This window comes from Myripristis murdjan, chromosome 9 (genome assembly GCF_902150065.1).
Source record: "Myripristis murdjan chromosome 9, fMyrMur1.1, whole genome shotgun sequence".
Classification (NCBI taxonomy): Eukaryota; Metazoa; Chordata; class Actinopteri; order Holocentriformes; family Holocentridae; genus Myripristis; species Myripristis murdjan.
Window position 1 is genome coordinate 12334118 of NC_043988.1, and position 26229 is coordinate 12360346.

The window sequence follows — 26229 nt, forward strand, 5'->3', positions numbered from 1 at the left end:
GAGGAAATTCATATTTAATTCCACCCTCAGCACACAACCTGTGCTTTTCTTCTGCTGATAACTTGGTATATGAATAAATGCTGATGATTGATCGGAGTCAAAGCATTGAATCAACACAAAAAAAAAAAGTTGAATGCGATAAAGGTGTGGATCAGATCCAAACAAAGTCATATTTCAGCAGGCTTTTGATTTCTTGATCCTTAAAGACTATCAATCTGAAAAACATGTCTTAAATAGCCGGCCCATTCCAGCCTGAGAGCTCGGGCTTAATAGCTCATCCGTTTCACATGTAATTTTTCTTGCTGTCTCCAAATAAGCACAGCTCACCCCATGGCCGAATACTTTAACTATGGAACTGGGATATGTAACACAGACATACTGGGACAACTTAGGAAAGGCTAAATGTCTATTTTGCATGAGTTCAATGAAGTTATTGTTCATTCTAGCCTTACTGTTTTTAGCCTGACTTATACAGAAGTCAGCAGGACTGTGCTTCTGCCCCTATCATGTTGCATGGAGATGCAACATGATGTCTATTTGCCTGAATTGTTTTCATTTTGATTTTGCCAGATTCCTCTTGTCACATTCCAAATTTCCTCCCTATGCAAGAGCTAAATCCAGTAAGGCTGCAGCACACTGAGCCATTTCAATACAAAGAAGAAAGTCTGACCAGTTTGTGGAATGCTGTGTGAACCCAACCATTCTGGTCTATCAACTACTGATCATCAAAAAGAAAAGACCAGAAAAACCACCGATGAGATGGTACGTGTATCCTTTCATGTTTGTGGAAACACACCTCGCTGGCAGCGTTTCACAAAGCCCGAGTGACTCACAGCAATGGTGAGATCATGATCCCGGTTCTTTCCAAAAGCTGCAGCCAGCCCAAAATCCCCCCCAGAACACATGAAGGCAAAACGTAGAGTGTTGATGAGAATAACAATAACACACCGTATTTGTGAGCATAATAGTTTATTTACAAAAGTGATACATTACAAGACTGTAGTGTTTGTCTTTGACCAGAGTATCTAAAAGTAGCTGAACTCCACTGTAATGCTACCTATAACTGGACAGCATTACAATGAGCTGACCAAAATCATGAATATGTATTTGTAACATTTGTAATATTTGTAAAAGTATGCATGAAAAAAACGTTTGTTTTTTTTGTATGAATAGAGAATACACTGTACCAGCAGGTTACGAAAGACACAAAAAGTTTCACAAATGCTTTTGAAACATTAAAAGACAAGGATTAATAAAACACAAGCATATATTTCTTTGAATTAGTCATTATTAAAGCCAGATCCAAAACTGTAACCAATGTATGACATGAAAAAAAAAATTACAGTCCAACAGTGGTGCTACAAGACTAAGAATTAACAAAACAAAAGACATAATCAGAGTAATCCAAATGCAAACCATGCGTTTATCCTTTTTTATTGTGTGTGTGTGTCTGTGTGTATACATGCGTGGGAAGGTGTATGTATTTTTAAAACACAGACACACCCAGACACATCCACATTGCTTCTGTCAAGTAGACATGATATGATTGTTATTTTGGCAATGAAATAAGGTAGATGCCAGCCAGAACAAAAGGGAGCAGACTGTGTGCAGCACAGAGGACGTGTGTGTTGTTCAGTGGACCTCTCTAAGGGAGGACAGGTACAAGGGAGAGTTTAGTGGTAGCTTGTGGAATAAAGCACTTGGTAACAACAACGTACTGTACAGAAGTACCACAAATCACAGAGAAGACAGCAGAAAGACTATGTGTGTAGGTACTGATATCATTCTAGGTCAAATAAGGGAAAACGTAGCTTTGCTGTGTTATGTCAGTTCAACTCTTAGCACAGCATTCATATGATAATGTAAATTACTGGAGTTGCTTTGCAGGTGTTAAACAATCAGTATTCTAATTCAATTATAATAGTCTACATCCATTAATTTAACATAAAAAATAAATCCAATCTTCTGGTTTTATTGTTGCGGTCAAGACAGACATGAGCGCACAGGGCAGCTCCTCTGTGCTCATGTCTGGTCAGCTGACCAAACATGTTTACAGGATACTGATATAGCAGCGTTCCACTATTGTGTTTCTCTGCAGTGTAAAATCCTGTTTACAGTGAGAGCAAACAGTTTCAAATAAAACACTGACCTAAAAACTGTCTATAATACAAAACCAAAAAAAAACATGCACACACATCAATCGAACTGATGACCAGTACCTGATTTTAAAAGGTCCCATGTTTTTGAGTTTGAATTAATTTGTTTAGATAATGCTCAGGATAACACAATGAAGAACAGAATAATGTTCTTTGGGATATTTTACAAATAAATATATTTTAGTTTAAAGTTTAATTGAATTTCTTCAGCTGATTTCAATTTGAAAGACTGGGTGCATGTCATTGCTCTTAAAATGCCTCCGACTTTCCTTCACTACCTCCTCCCTTCCTTTTCTGACATGGAAACTGATTTTGATGTTGCCATCGTGCAGGCTGTCCAAAAACAGGAGGAAATGAGTTCTTATCAGCTGACAGCAGCTGTCATATATTAAGACATGGATTTGAGCAAGATTCTTTGCTTGCAATAATAAAAGAGAATACTGGATTTTTTTGCCTTAAAATATTGAATATTTAGATTTGATTTAAATTTTCATTTGTTCAAGTGTCCTGCATCATTGTAATCCCCACCCATATAATCAACACTACATCTATGACATTCAGTAAAGGAAAAATTCAATTCGCTTGCCTTGAGTTACTTCCTGATAGGAGACAAGTGGCAGTGAGGGAGGAAGGCAAACGGGCAGTAGGAAAGACAAACGGGACACAGCCCAGGTCCTCACAATACTGGATCCTGATTGGCCAACAGCACCAACTCCTCTAAGGCAAATGAGGTAAACCTGCTGACTGGAGGTTTTCCAGTTCAAATGCTGCAAACTGTCCTGATTGGAAGAATATTAGAAATTGATTAATAAGTTGAACCAATAAGTCTTGTTGTGATGCTTCAATTGCAGTTACTCTGAAACTGTAGGAAAAAAAAAGGATGGACTGAAAATTCAATAACTTTAAATTAAGCCATGCAAACATCTAATTATGGCAAATACAAAAACAACATCCAATGATTATTTATTAATTTTGAATTCCTATAATATGGGACCTTTTAAAACCTCAGTGCTGTAAAGATATGTACTGAAGTATAAATGCCAGTGTGTTTGCACTGTAGCTGCATGTGTGTGTACTGTATACATGCACATGTGGGAGTGTGTGACCTCCCGTCATCCATCCCCTCACTGGAGACAGACGCATGCTCATATTCATGAAGAGGGCATGGGCAAGAGACAACCCACAGTCACACACTCAAGTCTTTAAATCATCATTTGGTCCCTCGAGCTGCAGGTGGGGATCCCGGGAACATCTGCAGTGTCACTGAGCATTCGGCTCTGAAGATTGAGGATCTGGGTGTCCAAGTGGAGAATCTGGCAAATTGTCTGCCACAAAAATCCATAATAGCTGCTGATGATCAAATCTGTGCTGATGTCACCCCAGCCGTGGGAATCAATATGTGACAGCAAGGCGGCAGTGATGTGTGGATGGGGGCGTTCACATCGGGGAGTTGAGTTGAGTCCCGCGGCTGGCAGAGGTGAGGGGGTTTACCCTCTGGTGCTGAAAACTGCGGTGGGACAGGGCCTCTGGCGTGGAGACCGACAGCAGTCAGACCTACAGTGCACACACACACACACACACACACACACACACAACCCCATCAAAAACAGCGTAAGAATAAAACTACGAACTGGCCTTGCAACTACAGCTATAAACTGAGAGAATCAAGTATCCTATAATAAAAACGCACTCTCCTGTGTGCTGTTGAATGAAACTGGTAGGTCAGATATTAGTGGCCTAAACTGTTCAACGTAATGACCAGAAAACATCTTTAATAACAGTCACTACTTACCTACTTAGCACATCTGGGATGACCATATTTTACCCTTGAGTTACACAGACAGCTCTCATGTCAAAAGCATAAGTGCCTTTGTCAACATGCATCGTCAAATTTAAAACATCTCTCTTTGCAGAGAAAATGAGGCTCCAGTAACCCCGGGTTAACAAGTGTTTCTGAAAATGTTAATCAATCCTCCGATGGAATCCGTGCTCAAATGAAAAACTCCTCGACACTTCTAAGTCCCTCTGATGATATAAATTACATCATTTTGTGCGCCTCTGAAGAGGAATCCTCATAAAAAAAGCGGTCCCTCCTTTGTAAAAGCCATTTAAATGGCAGCAAAACAAAATCACGGCCGTAAAAATGCCAATACCCCAGCCGGGACAATGTATGTCTCTCTGGCCGACCGTCTGTCTGGTAATTAATGAAAAGTGGGGCAACATTGCACTTGGTGTGGCCACAGTGACAGTGGAGAGGATTCAATAGACATAGATCAGTGAAAAGTGCTGATCACCAATGGTCCGACTGCATTAGGCACAAAGGAACGGTTGTGTCCCGGAGGCACTTCATCTTAGTTCATATCCCCTCTCCGCTGGGCCAGCCTGGGTTATAGCCCTCTGGGGACTGGACCCATGAGCTGAGCAAGATTACTGTGATCACTCTTAGATACTGACCCCTCTCTGGAGTCCTCACACACACACATATATATACATACGGTGGACAACATACATCGCAGAACACACTCTTACCATTGAGAGGGATCCGAGTCAATGGTCATTTGTCTTCAGCGCGAAGAACAAGAAAACCGGCTACAAGAGAAATACAGGAGTATATCAAAGTTACATGTTGTTTATTTTGCCTGCACAGCATGTTTTCTATATTGTTCAAAATGTGACCTTATGCAGGAGTGGTATAGCTTATTAATTACTAGAATTGAGTAGCTCTTTTGTGTACTTTTTGGGGTATTTTTAAAGTAAGTAATTTTACTTTTACTTGAGTATATTTTTACTGAAGTATTGCTGCTTGTGCTTCTGCTACATTTTAAATCACATCCATTACAGGGTACACATTGTCAGCTCTATAAATAGTGAAACTTCTTAAGCTTAACAAAGCTTAAACTTAACATTGCTGGTACCCCACCCCCCACCCCCAGCCCCCGACAATTTAGCTCTCCTTTAGAATTTGATGGAAAAGGTCTCATCTAAGAAATGTATTATTTCTAGAAGGAAACTCGTTAACTTTTAGTCTGCATACATTTTAAATGAGCTACTTTTAACTTTTCCTTCAGTAGATTTATCACAGTAGTACTTCTTCTTAAGCACAATATCAGCAAAGTACCAGCACCTCTACGTGAGTAGCAACTTCTAGTGCTCTTTCCAACACTGACCTTATGGTCTCCCATACAGACGTTAGGACCCAGAGTATTGTAAACCACACTCTTCTCACCATCATCCCCCTGAAAAGATAAGTAAACTTTTATGTCACTAAGACAAATGAAGATATTGGGGCAATAGCAAGCGACACTGGATATTGAACACATACTATGCAAGATTACCAACTGTAAACTGAAGTGAGGACGCTTAAGACTCAACTGACCAATCCCAAGTCCCACATGCAAATTAAACAAATCGTAACATAGTAAATGTTTCTCTTAGACAAACAATACAAATGTCTCCATAGACGTGGATGAAGTCTCTCCAGATGCACACATGACATATTTACATTCAGCAGAAGACACTGAACATATTGACATGTGACATGGTGCATATTTGATTGAAACTGGGAATGAGCACAGAATGAAAGGACCATTCAAAGCTAGTTTCTGCTGGAAAAGTGTGCCCTGGACATGGTGGAGCTGCCTTTTCAAACGTTGTCCTGAAAAAGTAGAGGCCATACTGCTCCCTGGCATGGTAAGATTCAGCACAAAATGCTGAAAATATACATATATAACATGTGCATGTTAGTATTCAACCGGGAGTACAAACACATTGTGCAGCCTATCACTGAATTTCACTTTCCCTGCGGCTGACCTCGTCCGACCTAGCAACTGTAACTAAGGAGGCTGGGACTGAAGATAGGTCAGTTGAAGAAAACATGAAATATGCACAACTACCAGTGAGACACAACCGTGAAATCACATGCTCGTTATCACATGCTTACTGCAATGTCCTCGCGTTACACTGATCCTCAGCAATTTTGCGTAACGCACCTTTAAAGGCAATAATAGCGGGTTATTGACTGACCGTGTGGATGGAGTCCTGGGCGGTGTGTGACATGAGGATACGGTCACACCAGGAGGGACAGCGAGTGTTCATGTACTGGGTTGGTTTAGTGTATTCTTCACTGTAGGGGTAACTGAGACACACACACACACACATACAGAGAGAGAGAGAGAGAGAGAGAGAGAGAGAGAGAGAGAGAGAGAGAGAGAGAGAGAGAGAGAGAGAGACATTAAAAAGGCTTACAGAGTAAATCGGTAAGGTTTGAGGCAGCAAGTAGCTCAGCCAGGATGCCTACCTGGGTGGAAACAGGATTTCCTCTTCCCTAATGACATCATGAAAGGCTGTGACTTCCTTGTCATATTTCAAAAGCTGGAGGACAGGAGGCAGATTACAGATTAGAGGTGCTGGATTTATCAGTGCATGTAAAACAATTTATAATGTCAGCCTTTATACCTTCAGCTGGTGCGCCAACAACAACTGACTGCCAAAGTTATCTCTGTTTAGCTCACCTCTGGACAATGATTCTTTTGTTTATTGCACAAGCTGTTAAGTCTCTTGTCAATTATAGGGCTTTATTTCTGCTGACAGGACTTAATCTAAAAATCTCTGACAAAGACAGGACAGATTGTTGCCAGGCAGCCTGTTGCATTGTAGCTCAAAAGTTACAGCAAAAAGACTTCCTGTCAGAGGCTGTGGTGTCGCTGATGTGATCAAAGTGGGTGAAAGTTGAGGTTATGCTCTCACTGCTTTGCCGTTATCCTCCCTGAAGACTGCCTGGTGCAGGTAGGCAAACAGCTTGGCCTCAATATGCAGCAGCACCTGCGGGCGAAACAATAACAGGAACAAAGGCGTCAGCGCCCTAAACAACACAGAGTTTTGCTGCCCTGCGGAGAGACCGTTTCAATCACCTTGTGGTCGTTGTCTTTCTCCTCGCAGATGATTTTCTCCACTTCGTTGCTGCTGTCCTTCTTCACTGTCTGCACGTCTGCTGAGGTGGACAGGTGCTGCTCGTGGCAAACAAGCACACGGTTAGTGTCTAATGAGCACTGCAGTACATTTTTCCTCATCGGCTGATCCTCACAGGCAACAAAACAGTCTGTGCACGGGTCACGACCTACCTGGACCAGACTGAGCGTGTCCAGGCGGAAGTTGAAGTCTCCAAACAGGAAGAAAGGCAGGGGGCTGTAGCTGCTGTCTGATATCCTGGAAGGAAATGGCGCTGATATGAATCACACAGATGCTGGGATCGTCTTCCCTAATGCAACTAACTTTGATTGTGGATAAATGCACATGCTATTTTAAAATATCTGTTGTTTCGGTTCTTATCCCAGGTATTAGGAACTTTATTTATTAGCTATTTAAATTTTTGAATGGGGCGAACCGAGCAAAACGTAACCAGTATTTATATAGGCCAAAATATTTTGAATTAGGGTTGCAAAGGGGTGGAAAATTTCTGGCAAATTTCCGGAAACATTCCGGAAACTTTCCATGGGAAGTTCAGCTGGGGAATTTTGGAAATTTTGTTTTGTCATAAGCAGACATGCGTGCAAACTAATGACATTTTTGACTTTGACTTATTTTGAGTATATTTTTTTTTCTCAGTCCTTCAAGATCGATGGTGGATAAATGAATAGAAATAGGCTCAATGAATAGATGAACACCCCTCAGTCAGCAGCTAAATCAAACTATAACCTACATTCTTGTATGAAAACTGTATTTCTATGAAAACTAGTTAGCAGAAGGCAGAAGAACCAGCACCACAGTAGAGCTTGCTGGCTGGATAGAAAGCCTCTTACTAAACACATTTTGAGTTAAACTTTAATACCATAGGTCAAATATATTTACCCCAGTCATATCATCAAAACCTCCTTGACTGGATGTCATCCATGAGCTCAGATGGAGGCCGAGTCGTGTGAAAATTCAACTGAATTTGTATTAAATCTGGTTGTTTTAACCAGGATTATGCTGCAAGAGGGTTTTTCTTCAACTATGTTAAGTTCCCGCTTATAGGCTAACATGCAATTTTGCAAATTGCCAGATTATTCCAGTAAATTCCTGTTAAGTCCCATATATTCCCATTAATTCCCATGGAAAGTTTCCGACTTTGAAAATTCCCGGAATTTTGCAACCCTATTTTGAATGCATGGATTAATGCAGTAATAGCATATGATATAATACAGAAAGTGCCTGTTATTGGTTGTGAATATATAATTTACTTCATGACATTTTATAAACCAAAAGTAACCAAAAAAAGAAACTCTAACAGGATAGCTGGTATGTAAGGGATAATCAATGAGAAGGTGTGTGTTAAACAGTTTTAAGGCATGATGAGGAGGCAAACAATATTATTTTATATTGCCAAGAATAGAAAATAAAAGCATTAGCAAAATTTTGTTGCAAGTTTTGCATTCAAAATCCAAAGCTTATGAGTGTATCGTTGTCATGACAAGAAATAACTCTTTGACCAAGTCGATAACTCAGCTTTGTTTGCTGCAGTTGATAACATGCTCTGACAGCTGTGCTTTTTAGTGTTGCTATGGTTACAAGTTGGGTAGCGGATAAATTTAGAACAGTGATTAAGTTGAGCAAAAATGTGCAATACATGGTGTTAATGCACACCTGCCAGCCAATCAGAGAAGAGTATTCACCTAAACCATGGTATAGGCTATCTGTATTCTGTTCATAGAAGCCACTTAGCCACCAAGTCTCAAAATGTTACTTTTTTTTAAGTAGAAAAAAAAATCTGCCAAAAGACCTTTTTCACAGCGGTCACTTTAAAAAGAAACACTGGTTTTACTAATGATACTAATTAATGTCCCGCTCCATTTAGATTTTCACTTGTTTCCAATGCAAACTGTTTCAAGCCGTTTCTTTGGCTCACATTCTCTTGATACCGGAGGAGCTGCCTGCTTTATTTCGAGAGGTGACACTTGTTTGCACGAGCACTCCCCTGTATTGGAAACAAATGGATTTACTTTATCCTATTTGCAGAATTTTTTCACTTTCACTTTTCACAAAGCCACGTTTCAGGAATCCCCGAGTTGGTAGCTGTTAGTTGTTATGTATTGTTTATTGTTGCCGATCTTTCTCTTTCCATGGCAGTATGGGGAATTTATATATATATATATATATATATATATATATATAATGTGCTTGAGAACCCTGTGTGTATTTTTCCTCATCCTGTACACTTGAAAATGGTGTTTTTTCGATATTGTGTGTGGGGTTGGAAGTCTCACCTGTTGATGACATATCTGAGAGCTTTTTTGCGGTTGGCTGAGTAGATGGAAGGACTGGAGTTGCAGGCAATGAGGTTGGAGGCATCATGGAACAGGTGGACATTGACCAGGTCCAGCCCTCTGTAAAGAGCACGCACACACACACACACACACACACACACAATATGGTGATATGTGGCAGATGGAGGAAGAAAACAGGAAGCCTTCTGACAATACCAATCCCTGACTTCTTCTGATAGGTGAATGTGCATGCATGTGTGTGTGTGTGTGTGTGTGTGTGTGTGTGTGTGTGTGTGTGTGTGTGTCCACATGTGAGCGTGCTAGGAGGGGTGTCCCTTATGAAGAGCTCACTTATCAGTCAGTGCACTTGTGTTAATGTTAGTCCACAAACAAGCCCATTTGTCTTCTGCGCTGAGCGTTCACTGCTTTTCTCTGGCTGTCACTGGAAAACAATTAATGTGCATCCAACACACGAGCTGTGTTGACTCACGGCATGATCTTCTGGCACACACACACACACATTCTGGGCTCCTTTTGTTTAACAGCCCCAGGTAAAAAAAAAAAAAACATAACAGAACAAATAGTGACTATGCTACTTGTAAAACATATGCTGTTTGCTAAGTTGGAGCCACTGCAGCAGCAATGAGTAATTGCTCTTCTTTCTTCTCAGGCCTATAGTGAATTTACTTTCAATTCAAAATAGAAATTAAAAAAATCAACCGTTCCTAAAGCGAAGTGTTTAGGAACGGTTGAGTGCTTTCCATTGCACACAACCGTTTTTTTCTGTGGCAGGGATCCTGTAACTTTCTGCTGCCTCAACTGTGCCGTATCACAATCGCCAAACAAAAGTTCTGAGTTAAGACTTTAAGGAACATCAACCTGATGAATAATTGGATCGTTTGAAACCTTTTGATAAACATCTCCGGGGAGCAACACAAGAGAACAAATAGTGACTGCGGTCATGAGAAAACAGAAGATGTTTGCTAAGGCAACCTGGGTTTGAGGCTCTGCAGCAGCAGTGAGTAATGGCTCCTGGCTGATGTCAGAGCTGGAACAAGGGAACACATCTCTCAGCGAGTTGCAGGGCCGGAGTCAGCTCATTCTCCATTCAATTCAAAACTGAAATAAGGACGGCTATTCATTTGATAATGACATCATTTATTCATGATTTATTACTGTTAGGCATTTCAGAGCACTTCAGTCGACATGTTACACACACTGGGATACAATGTCTCTCTGAGGTTTCTGCAACAATTATGGATACCCTGACATTTAAATGACTAACTAATGTAGAAAATGAGGCCAAATAAATGAGTAACTGGACTTTGGACAAAGCTTGAATTGGCAGAAAATAAACTGAGCTGAGCCCGGCCCTGCTGGTCTACATCAAGTGTTGAAGGTGATGTTAGTGTAGGGTACATACTGGTTGTGTATGATCCAGCGGGTCCTCATGAAGCCCTTTCTGGACCACTTGAACTGCAACACAGCACACAGAGAGATTAGAATGATTTGCAAAACAGCAGCGAGCTGTGTCATTGGAGGGACAAACTGGTAATTATTGATTTTTGCACATAATTTGTCTCATCTCCCTGTCAGAATAGGCAGACAACCCCTCCAACCCCAGTAGACTCATTTGTCCCGACATCTCCCTTTGGCCTACCTGTACCCCACCCCATGCATACACACGCGCACACACACACACACACACACACACACACACACACACACACACACATACTCACACACATACTCACATCAGGCCAGAAATTCTTTGGGAATTTTTCTTTCTCCACTGTGGTTACCCCGTCCAGGGAGCCCACATACTTGTTGTGCCCAGACACGGCTTTAAAATCCCTAACTGTGAGGGGGGGAGGGAGAGAGAGAGAGAGAGAGAGAGAGCAAGAGGGGGAGAGAGAGAGAGAGAGAAAGAGAGGGAGAGAGAGAGTGAGAGAGAGAGAGAGAAAGAAAGGGGCGTGAAGGGTGAAAGAGCGAGAAAACATGCAAACAGCAATCAATAAACTGGTGTTAACCTCATCAGAGCGGCATACATGATGAGGGGATCTATAAGCAAGCCATTAGACTGTGTTTGGCGAGCACCAATCGGCTCGGGCCACACAGCAAGTGGCAGCTCCAGGATGTTTATGGTCCTTCCATAAGCTTTTCTGGGCAGCTTTTTCATGCCTAACGTGACTGGACTATGCAACAAGAAAAGAACCGCTCCACTTTACATTCAGGTTCTTTGCAAATATCTGGCCAACAGGGCTGACCATCCATCTGTGATTTCAAGATTTAAGTCTGTACAATCTCTAACTTTCAAATAAAAAAATCTATATATATTATAATAATAATAATGGCAACAACAACATGAATGGTTGATAATTAGGTTATTAATTGGGTTCTAAACACTTTAGAAAACATTTACGAACAATTATAAACAAGTTATAGCAGTTTTCATACATCAATGCAGGCTCACTATTTGGCAAGATCAAGTAATGTAAGCTAAGCAACTAGCGAAATCTGAGATTTAAGAGAACAGATGCAGTGCAGCAGTAACTTGATCTTGCCAAATAGTGAGTCTGCATCGATGCATGAAAACTGTTATAAGGGTGTATAACTGTTTATTAAAGATGTTGTTTACAACAACAACTAATTAATAACATATTACAAATCAGTCACAAACCATTAATAAGGGTAGTCATACAGGATGTGAGGGATACTGTTTGACAGTATTCTAAAATTATCTCCATATTCACAGCAGGAAATAATATAATCTATCACAAGGCAAAAGCAAAGACCAATTGTTTCTTTGTTATATAGAGTCAAAACAAAGAAATGATAGATGATAGATGAACAAATGATAGAATAACTTGTTTTTACCATTAAAGTCATACTGGTAGATGTTTTTCAATGCCTTGTGGATGAAGTACATGCTCCCCAAAGCCTGCGGAGAGAAAGAAGGAACTGAAATCTTACGGTGTTTGATGATACTGCACCTGGCAGCTAAAACAAGGCTAGAATAACAAGTTATAAAGTGGAAGTTCACTTTCACTTTGACAGCTTTGGAGCTAAAAATATGCCCCAAAAAGCAGTGAAAACAATAATAATGTTCTATTTAATCTATTTATCACAAACCTTTATTTCCAAACAAATACTACAAGAAGGATCAGTCAGCTTACAGCAAAGTCAAACAACTTTGCCGTGTTTTGTCAAGCAAGCAGATCATGAACACAACTGCCCCTCCTCGACATATATGAAACTTCAAAAAAAATGAGACATAGCAAGTGCACAGATAAGTGCACAACACACACACATGCACTCTCTCTCACACACACACACACACACACACACATTCACACACACACACACACACACACACACACACACACACACACACACACACACACTTTAGCACCCAATCATCCCTGACGTGGGCTGACAATTTTTAATGTACTAACTGCCTGCTCCACTGATCTGATTAATCATGCCCTGGGAGATCAATAAAGACAGAAAATTAAAACAATTTAAAAGGTATTAAGCAGTAGGCCTGCTGTCTGCTGCCGCTGCCGCTGTGGCTGGGGGCCGAAGAAAAATCAGCCGGAGCTCGGAGGGTCTGGGGCGTGACGGACCGCTGTTCAACGCCTCCCCCTTCACCACCACACCATGAGAGATCTCTCCCTGAAGAGAGCATTTATCTTCAGAGCCAAAGTCATCCTCGCTTAATGGGATGGAAGTGTCCCTACGGTCGGCACCGCTGACCGGCAATTAGCGAGAAACTAAAAGGTGTGAGGTTAGAGCCGCATGGCAGCATGGCAATGGAGTTAGAGTCGGACCAGGGCCTGCAGAAAAACTAGAGCTGGTAGGAGTGAACAATCAAAATATTAATGAAAACTCAATATGGACATGTGCAATATCCAAATCACCAGACCTACGCATAGATAAGGTTTAAGGTCTGACAAAATATCATTATAAATGAAGTATTGTGGTGCTGCAGAGATGCACCGGCCTATTGTATTTTCCAGACATAAGAAAATATGCCAGTTTGGAGCAGACCCCAGCAAAAAGTCACATTGTCATCACTCTAACAGTTTTTTCCAGTGAAAATAAAAATGATGAGGCAAAAATGATCATTCCCACATTTTGTTTTTTTAAACTATGTTGTTTAGACCTGGATGCAGAATGTTTCTACAGGGGGCAGACTCCTATAAAATCATGTTGTCATTTAGGTTCACAACTAATCTGTGTCACATTACTGTAATAACTAGCTTAATACTTCTGATCCATGCTTATGTTTTGTTTTTGTTATGTTTATCGCTCAAAAGAAAGCACTCTTTCTCTCTCTCTCTCTCTCTCTCTCTCTCTCACACACACACACACACACACACACATACACAGAGATAGATGTTCTCCTGCACATACTCTGCCAAACACCCATCTTCATCAATCAGGTTTGTGCACAGTTTAATAAAAAAATATTGACTTACAAGTGATTTTTTATCAAAACACCATTTGTACTGGGAATGCATGCAAGTCTGCCCCCCCTCTCTGCCTCCACTGCCCCTCTGAAAGGAGAACCCCCCAAACTCTCTCTTGGCCATATAACTGATGATCCACAGCCAAGGGGAAACAAATTGAAAATCAATGCGGGTGGCACAGACGAAATGAGAATGAGGCATAGGTGGAGGGGGGGGGCTGCAACCCTCCCAGGGCAAGGAACGGAGGGTGCAAACACTCCAGCACAGGGGAAACACAGTCCCAGCTGTCTGCCACCCCCCTCACACTTTATTTATTGTGCACAAATGGGCTGGGATCAATAGTTTTAATCTAGAGTTAAATGTATTGACTTTGCCCTGTTCCCCAACACCTGGCCATTGACTTTCCCCTTTACTTCTTGCACCTCAAGTCTACAGACACAACCATTGACCCCTACTGTCAAAAGTCCAGCATGGGGGTATCACCTGGGAGGAGTTAGGGTTAATAGTTTTAGAAACAGTCAGCCACTTTCCTCACCGAAGGATTGATCCCAATCAGGACAGGATCTGAGCAACAGCAGCTACTGATGAAGCCGCTTTAAACAATGTTTTCTACTGACACAGCTCAATTCCAACATGGGAAAAAAAACAAAAACTGCAAATGGACATGTTCTGGTGTAAGACATCATTGGCAAAGAGCTCGGAGGGGAGAGATGGCTTTCGTGACAGGTGTGGAGATTGAGGCGGAGCCCATGAGCCAAGCAGCAGCTCCGTAATGGCAGGTTAGCATCATGGAGAGCAGCACGCTCAGTTATGAAGCGAGGCTGGGGGTTAAAGGATGGATGTGGATTTGAGACCCGAGTAGTGCCATGAACAACTTTACAAACCTGCCTTTAAACGCCTCACCTCTGTCTGTGCCCACGCCGGCTAACTACCACAACATAACAGCACACTGTTTCATACTATGTCTCTGAGATAGATGTCACTTCTTATGCTCGCTGTATTATGGTGTGAGCTATCAACTTGAGAGCTTTATTTTGAGCACCTGCTCTTCAGCAGCCATGAAAGACTTTCAGACTGTGAAGAGCCAATCTATTTCTTGATGTGCTGCAGAAGGCCAAACATTTCAGTGCGCTAATACACTGGCCATGAAAAGGCCGTGATGAACTGGATCCTGATGTTAAAATAGCAAAATGATTTTTTTTTTTTTTTACAACATCTGGTCCATTTTTTTTTTTTTTTTTGGTAGTTGTTATCATATATCTTAATTGTACTGGTGCTCAGCTGTCACATGCTATCAGTCCTTGAGGTCCTTGTATAAAGAGCTCAGCATTGTTCACGCCTTCATATAGATAAAATAAATAATTTAAAATAATTAAAATAATGCATGAGTGTGATCGCTTATATGTATTATCTGTTTTAGGCTTGATCTTCAAGGACAAACAATGCATGCATTTGTATGTGATGTAACTGTCTTAAAAAGTATAACATTACGACGCAACCACTGAGTTAACAAACTAGCAAACACATTGACCTAAAAATGAAGGAGAACGGTAGAAAAAATGTTCTAGAGCCATCGTGAAGATATTTTTTTTATGCTTTAGGCTAAGTAAAAATCACATGTTGTCCCACCACATACCCCGGCCTGCACTGAACTTATGACCTCTACAAACTGTAACAAGGCGGAAAACAAAATTACAGCTATTTATGACCAAATCTATCAGGTCCTGTCTCTGAGTGTAAATAATATGCAACAGCAGGGTGCATTGAGTGAACCGCCTCGCAACACTAGTGTGGAGGACGACCCCATCTAGTGGAGACAGTGGGCAACTCACCGTGAAGCTGTCCTCTGCCTGGAACTGGTTGTCCACATAGACGCAGACCCTGTCAAAGTCTTTCATCTCCTCACTCGACTCAATGCTCCTGCACACAAGAGAGAGATTATCGAGCTAAACAGCTGATTTCTGTGAGGCACACTTACAGTACAAAGCATGAGGTGATGACCTGCTAAAGAAACCTGAGGCTCGTTGGACGGATGGTGTAAAACACAGGAGACGGTCTTAAAATCCTGTTTCCACAGTTTGCCACAAACTCTGACTTTATTGCACAAAATGGAATGGAATGGAATTGATGTTTGATTCACGTTTCCATGATCCATTTCCATTAATCATCACGTGATGACTGACGATTAATGGAATGTATTAAATGGAGTATTGGAAGCATTAAGGAGGAATGTCGCAAGAATTGATGCTTAATGCACCAAGACAGTCTGGAAATATTTATGGTGATACCACTACCAGTGCTTTTAATAGAATCATTCCACTTGATGCTTTACTGTGTAGCTCAGTGTTCTTATTCTATTGTAACCTGAGCCTGTATGTTTAAGCACTTGTAGTTGCAGACATGGCCACAGGACTGTAAATCAAAACGAGAACACATAATCACACCATTGTTACAGCATGTAGTTCCTGTAAGGTGAATTTAGTATTTTGCTGATAATAATAAATTTATTTGCATGGCATTTGTATAGCACTCAAGAACAGAGTTTTACAAAGTGCTTAACGGGATAATATAGGAACTGTGTACAAAAATACTAAAAAAATACAATAAAAATGCAACAACATATAATGCAGATGTGTATGAAACAGTGCAGCAAAGCAAGTTAAATAAGGGCCTGCTTTGTTTTCTAACTTAAGTCTACAGCCCAATGTTGCACTTGTAGCTCAGTATTCTCACTCTAATGTAGCCAAACTGTTTACATACTCGAAACGCAAAGTTGCTGTTCATTTGTCAATGTTTACAGAAGGCTTTTAAATAAAGGAGTATGTGCTGAATGGGATTTCTATTTTCCGCCGTGTTGTGGTGTCGGATCAGGTTTCGAGAGTCATGGAATTTTACGGGCGCTGGCGTCAACTACCCAAACTCTGTGACGTCTCTGTGCAGCGCAGTAATATTACCTGAAGAAGTTTTCTGCATGGCCCATGTTGACCATGTAGTCCTTCCCTCCCACCTCCTGGAAGTGCAGGGCCATGAACTGCGGCTTGTAGTTGTGGACAGTCTGTTGCAAAACAGAGGCATCGGATCTCAGTGGGGCTCAGCGTTTCAGTGTGATGAGACAAAAGCAGGGTCAAGCAGCAGTGGGTGTCACATGGAAAAGTTAACTATCCGTCAGGGTTCAGATGGAGGTTTTGTATTGCATGAGTCAAACTGAACAAGAATGTGCACCAAAAAATAGGGGAAAAAATGTATGATACTGCACCACTGATGTATAATATACATATATAGAGCTGGAGATTATAGACTTAGTCATTATAACACCTCTGTTATAAAGTTGGGTGCCAATGTAGCTTCACTTTTTATTACATTAGTTTTTATTACAGATCAGTGTACTGTGCTGACACATGTGGTGTGCAATCATAACCGTATGTTCTTTTTCCCATAATAAATAATAGCTTTAGGCATACAAACGCTGTGTACGTGCAGCATAATTCTCAGTAGTAGTAGTATAAAAAGGGAGTGTGTGCAAAGACAAGACAGGAGGGTTAAACTCACCTTACAGAGCTCTCGCACCCATTCACTTTGAATCTCACTCACCTACAAAGCGACAAAAAGAACAACAGGAAAGTTTCAGGAATAAATAGTGCCATGTTCCTGATCATTTATTTAGCATAATCTACTATTCCACTATATGAATAAAAAGTGACTGATCTGGGTCAGACACTATAAAGTGTCAGGAAGCTGTCAATAACAGGAAAAAAATACTCTGAACTGATTTTCCAGATCTTTTCCTGTAATTGTGTAAACTAGCTGGCACCCATGCTATTGTAAAATGTGGCAAACTCCACCCACCTGGTGCTCCACGTAGGTAAAAAAAACAAATGGTTTGAATTATTTGGAAATCTTATCCTGTTGTTAGTGGTGTGTTCCAGGATGTAAGTGAAGCTGCACCTACAGGATCATAATCCGGGCACCCTTCCATTCATCACTCCTAACAGCAGGTTTAATAATTCATGGCCACTTGACAGCTGAGTATATAAAACATGTATGAGTAAAGTGGGCAGATACACCTTACACGCAACCATCCGTCCAACGAGCCTCAGGTTTCTTTAGCAGGTCATCTATATTTCCATTTTGTAGTCATTAAAGCTGCACGACTTTTCGGAAAATATTAGGCAGGATTATCAGGATTTTATGGAAAAATAGTCTCGTTTTATCAGCCTAAATCACAAAGTGGAGCAGCGACACAAAAGAGCATCCCGCCCACACTCATTAAGAAATGAAATTCTGCTGTCTGCTCTGGGCTCTTCTTCCCCCTCAAGAAATGACGAATCTCTAGCTCAAGTTCACATTTTTCAGTTTCCTCTCACTGGCATGTGGATCCACCAACATGAGAAGCTGCATTGTGTGACTATATCCTGAATCTTTTATCCAGAGCAATGTGCAAAGGAGCAAAACAAAAGAGATTGTTTTTGACTTGCAAACTGCGGCTTCTCTGATCACACCAGTCAGCCATCCTCTGACTGAGCTTTAATAATCATGTCCAGCAGCACATCAGTCGATAATACTCCCTCGCACAAAGCTGTGGCATCTGAATAAGTCATATGCTAAAATGTCCTAAGGAATGGGTGGGCTTGCAGAGTCCTGGGCTTCCCAGTGAGTTGTGTGCGGTCTTAAGCAGGGCCGGGTGGATTCATACCGGCAGAGCAGTGGTTTTGCATAGAGTATTTGCATGGTAATGTGATGGGGCTGCGGCTCTGCCACTGTGACCTGAAGGGCACCTCATCCATAATCCTTGTGAGTGACAGACACCAAAAACAATCGGTGTGTTGTCGTGGTCCGGGAGTGTTGTACTGTGAATTTTGAATTTCTCAGACTAATTAGGTGTTTTACGGCACCGATCAAACATCCGTCGGAGATGTAGGTTCAATAGTTTTATTCCATATGTAATCGCTGACTTATAATCTACAGTGTTGTATGTTAGGTTTCTCTGGTAGCTGCTTGACAAACATGTCTGATTGGTGACGTGTCCTCGATTTTTCCCTGCCTTCTGCCCAGTGCCTGCTGGGATAGACTCCAGCGCCCTTGTGACTCTGATGAGGAATATGCGGGTATGAAAAATGAATTGCAGTGGAATGGATAGTTCATTCAGCGCCTGCATATTAGTCCGGGAGCCGGGGGGGTGGACCTTGTTGCGTCGGTAAAAGTTTTTTTCTCAGCTGATTCTTGTAGCTTGGGGTCTCCTCTTAAGAATTCAAGAGGGTGCCGAGTGATATCCCTTGAGCATTTTTAGTTATTAACCCCTTAATGCCCGAAACACTAAAATCCCAGAAAAATAGAGATTTATGGTGTTTAATTCAAAATACTTGATCTAGATGCATCAAATATGCTTTCTACAATGCTTATACATTACAGTGGATATGTACAATGTATTTGATTTTAGATTAGGGCATTTTTAGATATTAACCCCTTCATGCCCAAAACACCGAAATACCATAAAATTAAGATTTATGACATTTTATGCACAATAATCAAGTCAAATACATCAAATCTGCTATGTAATTTTTTTTTTTTTTTATGTTTATATGGAAGTTGTCATGTACAGCATGTACATCTACTATTGTGGCCCAATGATACAACCCAGCCAAAATGTGACTGAGGTCCCAGAAGCACAGACAGAGATGAGAACCAAGTTCACAGGACATTATTTATAAAATAAACCCAATCTAAATCCTATCTAACCTAGTTAGTGTGGTGTGTATGGGTGCCTTGGCCAGTGTGAATGGAGTTTGTGCTATGCTATGCTTGCTGACCCCTATCTCCCTGACATCTCTAGTGACTGACTTGATACTGTATTGATAGTATCTGTCAAAGATGAGGTACACGTCACTGTATGACAGGTCCAAAGAAGGGCTGATCCATTTAAACATCGCACAAAAAGTAAGGAAATTTGTGTTTGGTAGATTATTTCTTTGTTGTAACAATGCTTCTTGGCAATAAATCTTATACTGTTGGAAAGCCTCTTTATTTCCCTTTGAAATGGTGCCACATTTGTGAGGAACATGCATTTGTGGGATGAGCAGCAGAGCTGAGGATGTGGGTTGCGTCCATGAAAAATTTGCCAAATCTCCTCTGCCAAAGCCAAAAAGCTGATTGTGCCGTTGACTCTTGTTTGGTGTTTGGTGGATTGGATGATTGAGGTTTGAAGAAACAAGACGAAGGGCTCTAGTTTCGCAGACCTGGCGAGGCGGGGGCGTAGCGCAGATGCGCTTCGCCAACTGGGTGTGGCCAGGTGGATTTTCCAAGTTTGGCACACCGTTCTCGGTGGCGCAACTACTCCGCCGTCCCTCCTACCGGCAGAGGGGAGGAGAGAAGGTGTGGAGTGGGTTTGACACAGCCGATTCACATTTAACCAATCAAATGAGCCCCTGTCCTCGCCTTTAAAATGCGCTGGGTGAAGGCGTAATGAAAGTTTACACAACTGACATGGAGGTCTATTGCCGCAGGCGGAGCGGAGCTCAGGAGACCGGCGAGCAGTGCGCACACGTCACCAAAACCTCACAGGCAGGCTTCCGGAATGTCAGGCACATGAACAAAGCAATAAATACCGACAAAAAACATTATTCAATGCTACGATCACAATCAGCACATACATATATCTCCATATCAACTGTCCCGTCACAGCTGATGTCAGATCAAAGGAGATTGGCACCGTTTGTGCTGATCGTGAGGTTTTGGTGATGTGCGCCAGGCAGCCAAACTTCCACTGCGCCGGCTCCGCTCCGCCTTGCGCTGAAAGTAGACGTGGTTTCAGATGGCGAGCTTTTGGCGCACCTCTGCGAAGCCTTTTGGCACAAAACTGTCACTGCGCCAAGCTGAATCTGTCGGCACCTCCCCCCGCTGCGCCGCCACTCCCATCTCGCCGCATCTCGGTCTGCAAAACTTGGAAACTGTCCGCCTCTCCCGTTTTGCCGGTTGAAACTAGCTCTGCGCGGGGTTCGCCTCACTGCGCCACCCCGCGCTGCGCCGGGAAACTAGAGCCCGTATTGGCAATTTAACAATTTATTCATTTAACAAACAGGAGCCTCAGTAGCGTGTGGAGGAACCATACACAGCCACAACAGTTTGGCACCTCCTCCTCGTGCTGCTCACACACTGCTGTGGGACGCCATCCCATTCTTCAACCAGCATTTGTCACAAGTCAGCCAACGTGGTTGTGTTGGTCACTCAGGCACAAACAGCACGCCCAAGCTGATCCCACAAGTGTTCAATGGGGTTGAGGTCAGGACTGCTGGCAGGCCGTTCCGTCCTCTCCACTCCCAAATTCTGGAGGTAGTCTCTGATAAACCCCGCTCTGTGGGGGCGAGCGTTGACATCTTGGAGGATAGCGTTTGGTCCCAGACTGTGGAGATATAGGATTGCCGCTGGTTACAGAATCTCATCTTGATATCTCCCTGCATTGAGATTGCCTCCAATGATGACAAGCCTTGTTTTTCCAGTGAGGTAGATGCATCACAAACGGGCCTGACGGTGAGGGGCAGTCCTGGCAGCCCTATGCCAATCAGGCACCTGATTGGCAGCACCTGGGGGTACCAGAACCCACATACTCAGCTCTGCTGCTCATCCCACAAATGCATGTTCCTTACAAATGTGGCACCATTTAAAAGGGGAATAAACAGGCTTTCCAGCGGTATAAGATAAGATAAATGAATTATAAATAAACATAAACAACTAGTATTTTTGGCCTAATTATTTTGCACTGAATAACACACTGGAGTCGGTCGGCTCTGACAGCGCTGCATCACGTGCACCTACGCAATATCATAGCCTATGATTTCCAAAAATAGTACTATGTCAACTAGTGACATCAGCACAAGAACTGTTGAGGTATACACAACATAATTTAGACATTCGTTTTTGTCATATGTTATAATAATTGACAGGACCTTCCACTATTATTCCAGCCTGCACTGTGCGTGTCCTCGCACAGAGCGAGGCTGAATTGCCCGGTGCAATAAAACCGACAACGTCCTGCGTGATATCATTTTTTCTGTTGTTTGCAAAGTTTGCATTCGACTTTTTTTCCATCTGTTTTGGGAAAATGCTGCCACACTGACGATGTCTTTGACATAGTAGAGGACTAAATGTTCATTAAACGTTCTTAATTAAGCAAATATTCGGAAAACCAGGCCTAATTTTTTCTTCAGTTCAGAACATACGGGCCTACCTATCTGTCTCCGCCAGTGGGTTGGGCTAATCCAAAACTGTGAAAACAAGGGGGGTGTTCTGAAGACAGACTGTTACCTGTGAAACAGGGTGTTCTGAAAACACCCACATTACTCCTGATAAAATTAACACGGCAAATAATCAACCAATCAGATTTTGGTCGACCAAGAATGTATCGACCAACAACCGACCAGTTGACCAGTCCACTAAGAGATTACAGCCTTAATGTAGGATTCAATCCTATCCTAAAAGTTAGCCTGCCCCGGAGCAGGCTAGCTTTCAGGACAGGTTTGGGATAGGTTTCCTATCCCAATGAGAGGTTAACCAGCTTTGTGATACAGAAAATCCGGAGTTGAGCCTTAAGTTATCTTGCTAACACCTTAATCCCGCTTTGTGATACAGGCCTCTGGAGTGAGTTCTTCAGTGTGGACTTGCAAATTTGCATTCCATCCTCAGTGAACATGGCAGCTGGGACTGGTGCCAGCTCATAGTTGAAGACATCCTCCACGTGAACATCACGGTCACTAGGCAGGAGTGCTATGACCCTTGAATAAATAGCATTTAGGTCATAAACTTTGGACTCCACCACTTGAATGGATTTGGCTGTTGTTGCCATTGTCTAGCTATATTATGCCATGCTACCTGGGAAATAGGTTACCATGACTAAAATCTTATAATTCGGTTTTAGATCATTATGTAAATTAAGACAATTTACACAAGAAACCACAAACCATCCTGCTGCTTAGCTCACCTACTAGCCAGTCAGTAGAAATGTTTGGAAAACATACCTGATTCCCCGCTAGCATGTCAGTTAAAATAGCAGGAAAAGTGGTAAACCCTATTTTTCTGGGAAATGTTAATTGGATGTTTTGGTTCAGGATGCTGAAGATAGAAGGCCTGAAAGGGTTAATATGTATTCATCTAAAATTAAATATACTGTACATGACCAGTTTCACTAAATAAACATTGTAGAAAGCAGATTTATTTTATTTGACTTGATTATTGTGCATAAAATGTCATAAATCTTAATTTTATGGTATTTCAGTGTTTTGGGCATGAAGGGGTTAATATCTAAAAATGCCCTAATCCAAAATCAAATACATTGTACATATCCACTGTAATGTATAAGCATTGTAGAAAGCATATTTGATGCATCTAGATCAAGTATTTTTAATTAAACACCATAAATCTCTATTTTTCTGGGATTTTAGTGTTTCGGGCATTAAGGGGTTAATAACTAAAAATGCTCAAGGGATATCACTCGGCACCCTCTTGAATTCTTAAGAGGAGACCCCAAGCTACAAGAATCAGCTGAGAAAAAAACTTTTACCGATGCAACAAGGTTTGGCCAAAAATCACCCTTTGGCTCCCGGACTATATGTATGAATCTTAGAAATGACACAGTAGATCAGCCACAAAAATAGGCACAATTAGATATAGAATGATCTCTGATGGGTGTATGATCAACATTTTGAAACCCCCTCCCAAAAAAATCTGATAAATTCAGAATCCACAGACAAAACACTACCCTATTCTTTTTTCTCTTTGCAGTGGGCTTTCCTCTATGGCAAAAAAAGGAACGCTGTCTTCAGTAACAAGACCAGGCATGCTTAGCAGGAGAGGTCCTGTGAATGAGACAGAACAGCCTGCATACTGATACCGTGCCATCCTGCCCTTTGAGAGAAGCAAGTTAAAACGGGCAATCTTCTCTGGATCCCGTAATGCGATTCAGTTGAGGCTTTGTTGTTCCAGGCTTTCTAGCAGCCTCATTCCAGGGGAAATTGGTTAAATTGCGCTACCAGTGAGACTGCTCCAATAATGACTTCAAAAGACCATTCACATCAGTTAAAAGAAATAAAGGGGAAAGTCAAATTTTTACCCTGCCACTGTTAAAATAATAATAGTTTAAAAAGTAAGCTGTTAAAGCTGTAAAAAGTTGGGTTACATCAAGTTTTACAACTGCGCTTGCCATTTTTGTGTAACTTGAGCATGCAAACCAAACTGATTCAAGTGATTCAATCAGTGGCCAAGTGATTCAGCATTTTTCTTAATTAACATGGCCTTTATTATCAGTGGGGATTATCACTAGCATGTCTTAGAAATGGTACTGGTGGCAGAGTGGCTCCCAGAGTTGAGTGTGTCCCTGGCCTGACCACTGTGACAGGACACTCAGTGACTCTTTACCGTAAAGCAGCAGGAATTATCTTGCATTGGACTTAAGGTCTTGCCCTTATTCTGAAGGCTGGGTGAATGTTTAAAAGTGTTTGTTTACAGAAATGGGAGAGGGGGTGGGGGGCCGAAAAAAAGTAGAAAAGCTTGAGGCCCCCGGGGAATACATTCATCTGTTTACAGATATCTCCCACAATGGGATCTAACATGTTTTCACTGGGGCCAGATATGACAACCGGAAACATGGTCCTGAGCCAAATTTCCATGAGTGTAAGAGCCCTCCTCCCCCGCACAATGTCTGAGAGTTTTATGACAGCCTAGCCTGGCCCAACACAAAGAAGTGCTTCAAAGACGTTTAGACAACACTTTAGCACAGAACAAAGAATAAAAAATATCACAGAAAACTATTACCAGGCCAATATACTATAAAATCCTGTATGAGGATAACATAAACATTGTGGCCGTACCATAAACTAAGATAAGGCTACTAAAAACCACAGCCACAGTTCAAGTCCCTATAGGAATATTCAAGGAATGACACATGTTACACTTTAATGACACATGTTACACTTTAAAATGAAATGATATGTGGAGTTTATGGGAGTCAAGAAAAACTAAATGAAGAAGAACAGAGGTCCTGTGAGGTAAACAAATTCAGAACATGGCGTTTGAGTGCAGTCCTGCGTGGCCAGCACATCAACAGCGGCCTCCACACTACAGCAGAGCTCTGCAATGATGTAAAAGTAATGTAGATGCCAGTTTGTCATCGAGTCCTGAGTCTAGTCTATGATTTAGCAGGCTTGGAAACAGGAGCGGCTCATGTGGGGCGTGAAAGCTGCGCATCTCCTCCTGCCGGCACAAGATTTGAACAGGCCGCTAGTGCGCGCTTTATTGCTGGTCGACTTGTTCCTGTTTGAAATTCAACTTTGACTCGAGCCGGGCTGGCTCTCTCTCCCACGGCAGATTGTCCACCATTCATTTCCCAAATGCAACTGACAGCTGACAGACGAGGCGTGAGGATAGCTCACAGTGTCGTTACAATGTTACACACAGCGATGCAACTGATGCAACTACAGGTCATTGCGCGCGGCAAGCGTGCCGATTTTGATACATCTGACACATCCAAATGACTACACTCTCATACATAGGATACTGCATATTGTATTTCTTGTGCCTCGAGATATACCTATAGGCAACTTAAACGATTCAAAAGAAAAGCAACTGAGCCCATACAGCGTTAAACTTGTCGCTAAACCATGGCCTTTGGAGCAACTATATATTTATTTATGAGCCCGTGGAGCATTACGCATAAAACACGGGCAGCACTGCAGTCAACCTGAGGAGTGCAGCTGCCTTCTGATGAGTCTACTTACATTATCAAAGAGTGATCCGACATTGGCGGTGACAAGCAGCACATCAGTGTACCTCTCCATGATAACAATCCCCCTCCAGAAATAGTCCGAGGAAACTCCGTGGCGTCGCCAGATGACTTGCGTCAAGGCCTATACTGTCCAAGGGGCTTATAGGCCGGTTTTAAACGAGCATGAATCGCGACAGACCGCGCTGAACACGCACCAGCATCACACTGACTGTGTTTCGCTTTTATTCCTACTAGTCCACGTTTGCTGATGGCGGCTCTCGTCTCAAGTCGTAATCATATGCCGGAGCAGCGTTCATACCCATCGTCGAGCCAAGCTGAGGGGACACGTCCGTGGATTTCTGTCGCTCCTCATGCTTAATTGGACTAGTGGCTTCTTAGCGGACTTAACGCCTTGACGGTGCATCTGCTGCCCCGACACACACATACACACACACACACACACTCACAAACACACACCCGGACCAGGCACTTACAGTCAGTGTTGCGGTGTTATGAAGTCTGGAGCTCCGCCCAGCTGCTGCGTGCACTCAATTATAGTCTTCCTTGTCAAGTTTTATCACCACTTACCAACCTCAGCGCAGAAAAACGTC

At 42.1% G+C, this 26229-nt stretch overlaps 1 protein-coding gene across 2 annotated transcripts; it reads right to left on the reverse strand.

Annotated features, from left to right (window-relative positions):
* Positions 1–952: 952 nt before the first annotated feature.
* inpp5l (inositol polyphosphate-5-phosphatase L) lies at positions 953–26096 on the reverse strand. Of its 2 annotated transcripts, XM_030060018.1 has the most exons (16): positions 25632–26095; positions 17419–17460; positions 16824–16924; positions 15702–15789; positions 12275–12338; positions 11152–11255; positions 10821–10873; positions 9398–9517; positions 7277–7361; positions 7067–7162; positions 6903–6977; positions 6454–6527; positions 6180–6291; positions 5324–5392; positions 4686–4745; positions 953–3710 (listed from the first exon to the last, which is right to left on the reverse strand). In XM_030060018.1, exons 1-15 carry the CDS (start codon positions 25689–25691, stop codon positions 4704–4706), a joined length of 1185 nt encoding a protein of 394 aa, XP_029915878.1. In that variant the 5' UTR covers positions 25692–26095; the 3' UTR covers positions 953–3710; positions 4686–4703. The 2 variants fall into 2 exon arrangements, with proteins under 2 accessions (XP_029915878.1, XP_029915879.1); XM_030060019.1 differs by lacking the exons at positions 953–3710; positions 4686–4745 and having other exon boundaries at positions 6182–6291; positions 25632–26096.
* Positions 26097–26229: the final 133 nt, after the last annotated feature.

Excerpts from the sequence above, each read along its gene's own strand:
- inpp5l (XM_030060018.1), bottom strand. The coding sequence starts at position 25,691 with ATGGAGAGGTACACTGATGTGCTGCTTGTCACCGCCAATGTCGGATCA. Across the intron at positions 15,790-16,823 it reads CATGCAGAAAACTTCTTCAG|GAGCATTGAGTCGAGTGAGG; the intron begins GTAATATTACTG and ends TCTTGTGTGCAG. Across the intron at positions 9,518-10,820 it reads CGCTGGATCATACACAACCA|AGGGCTGGACCTGGTCAATG; the intron begins GTATGTACCCTA and ends TGCTCTTTACAG.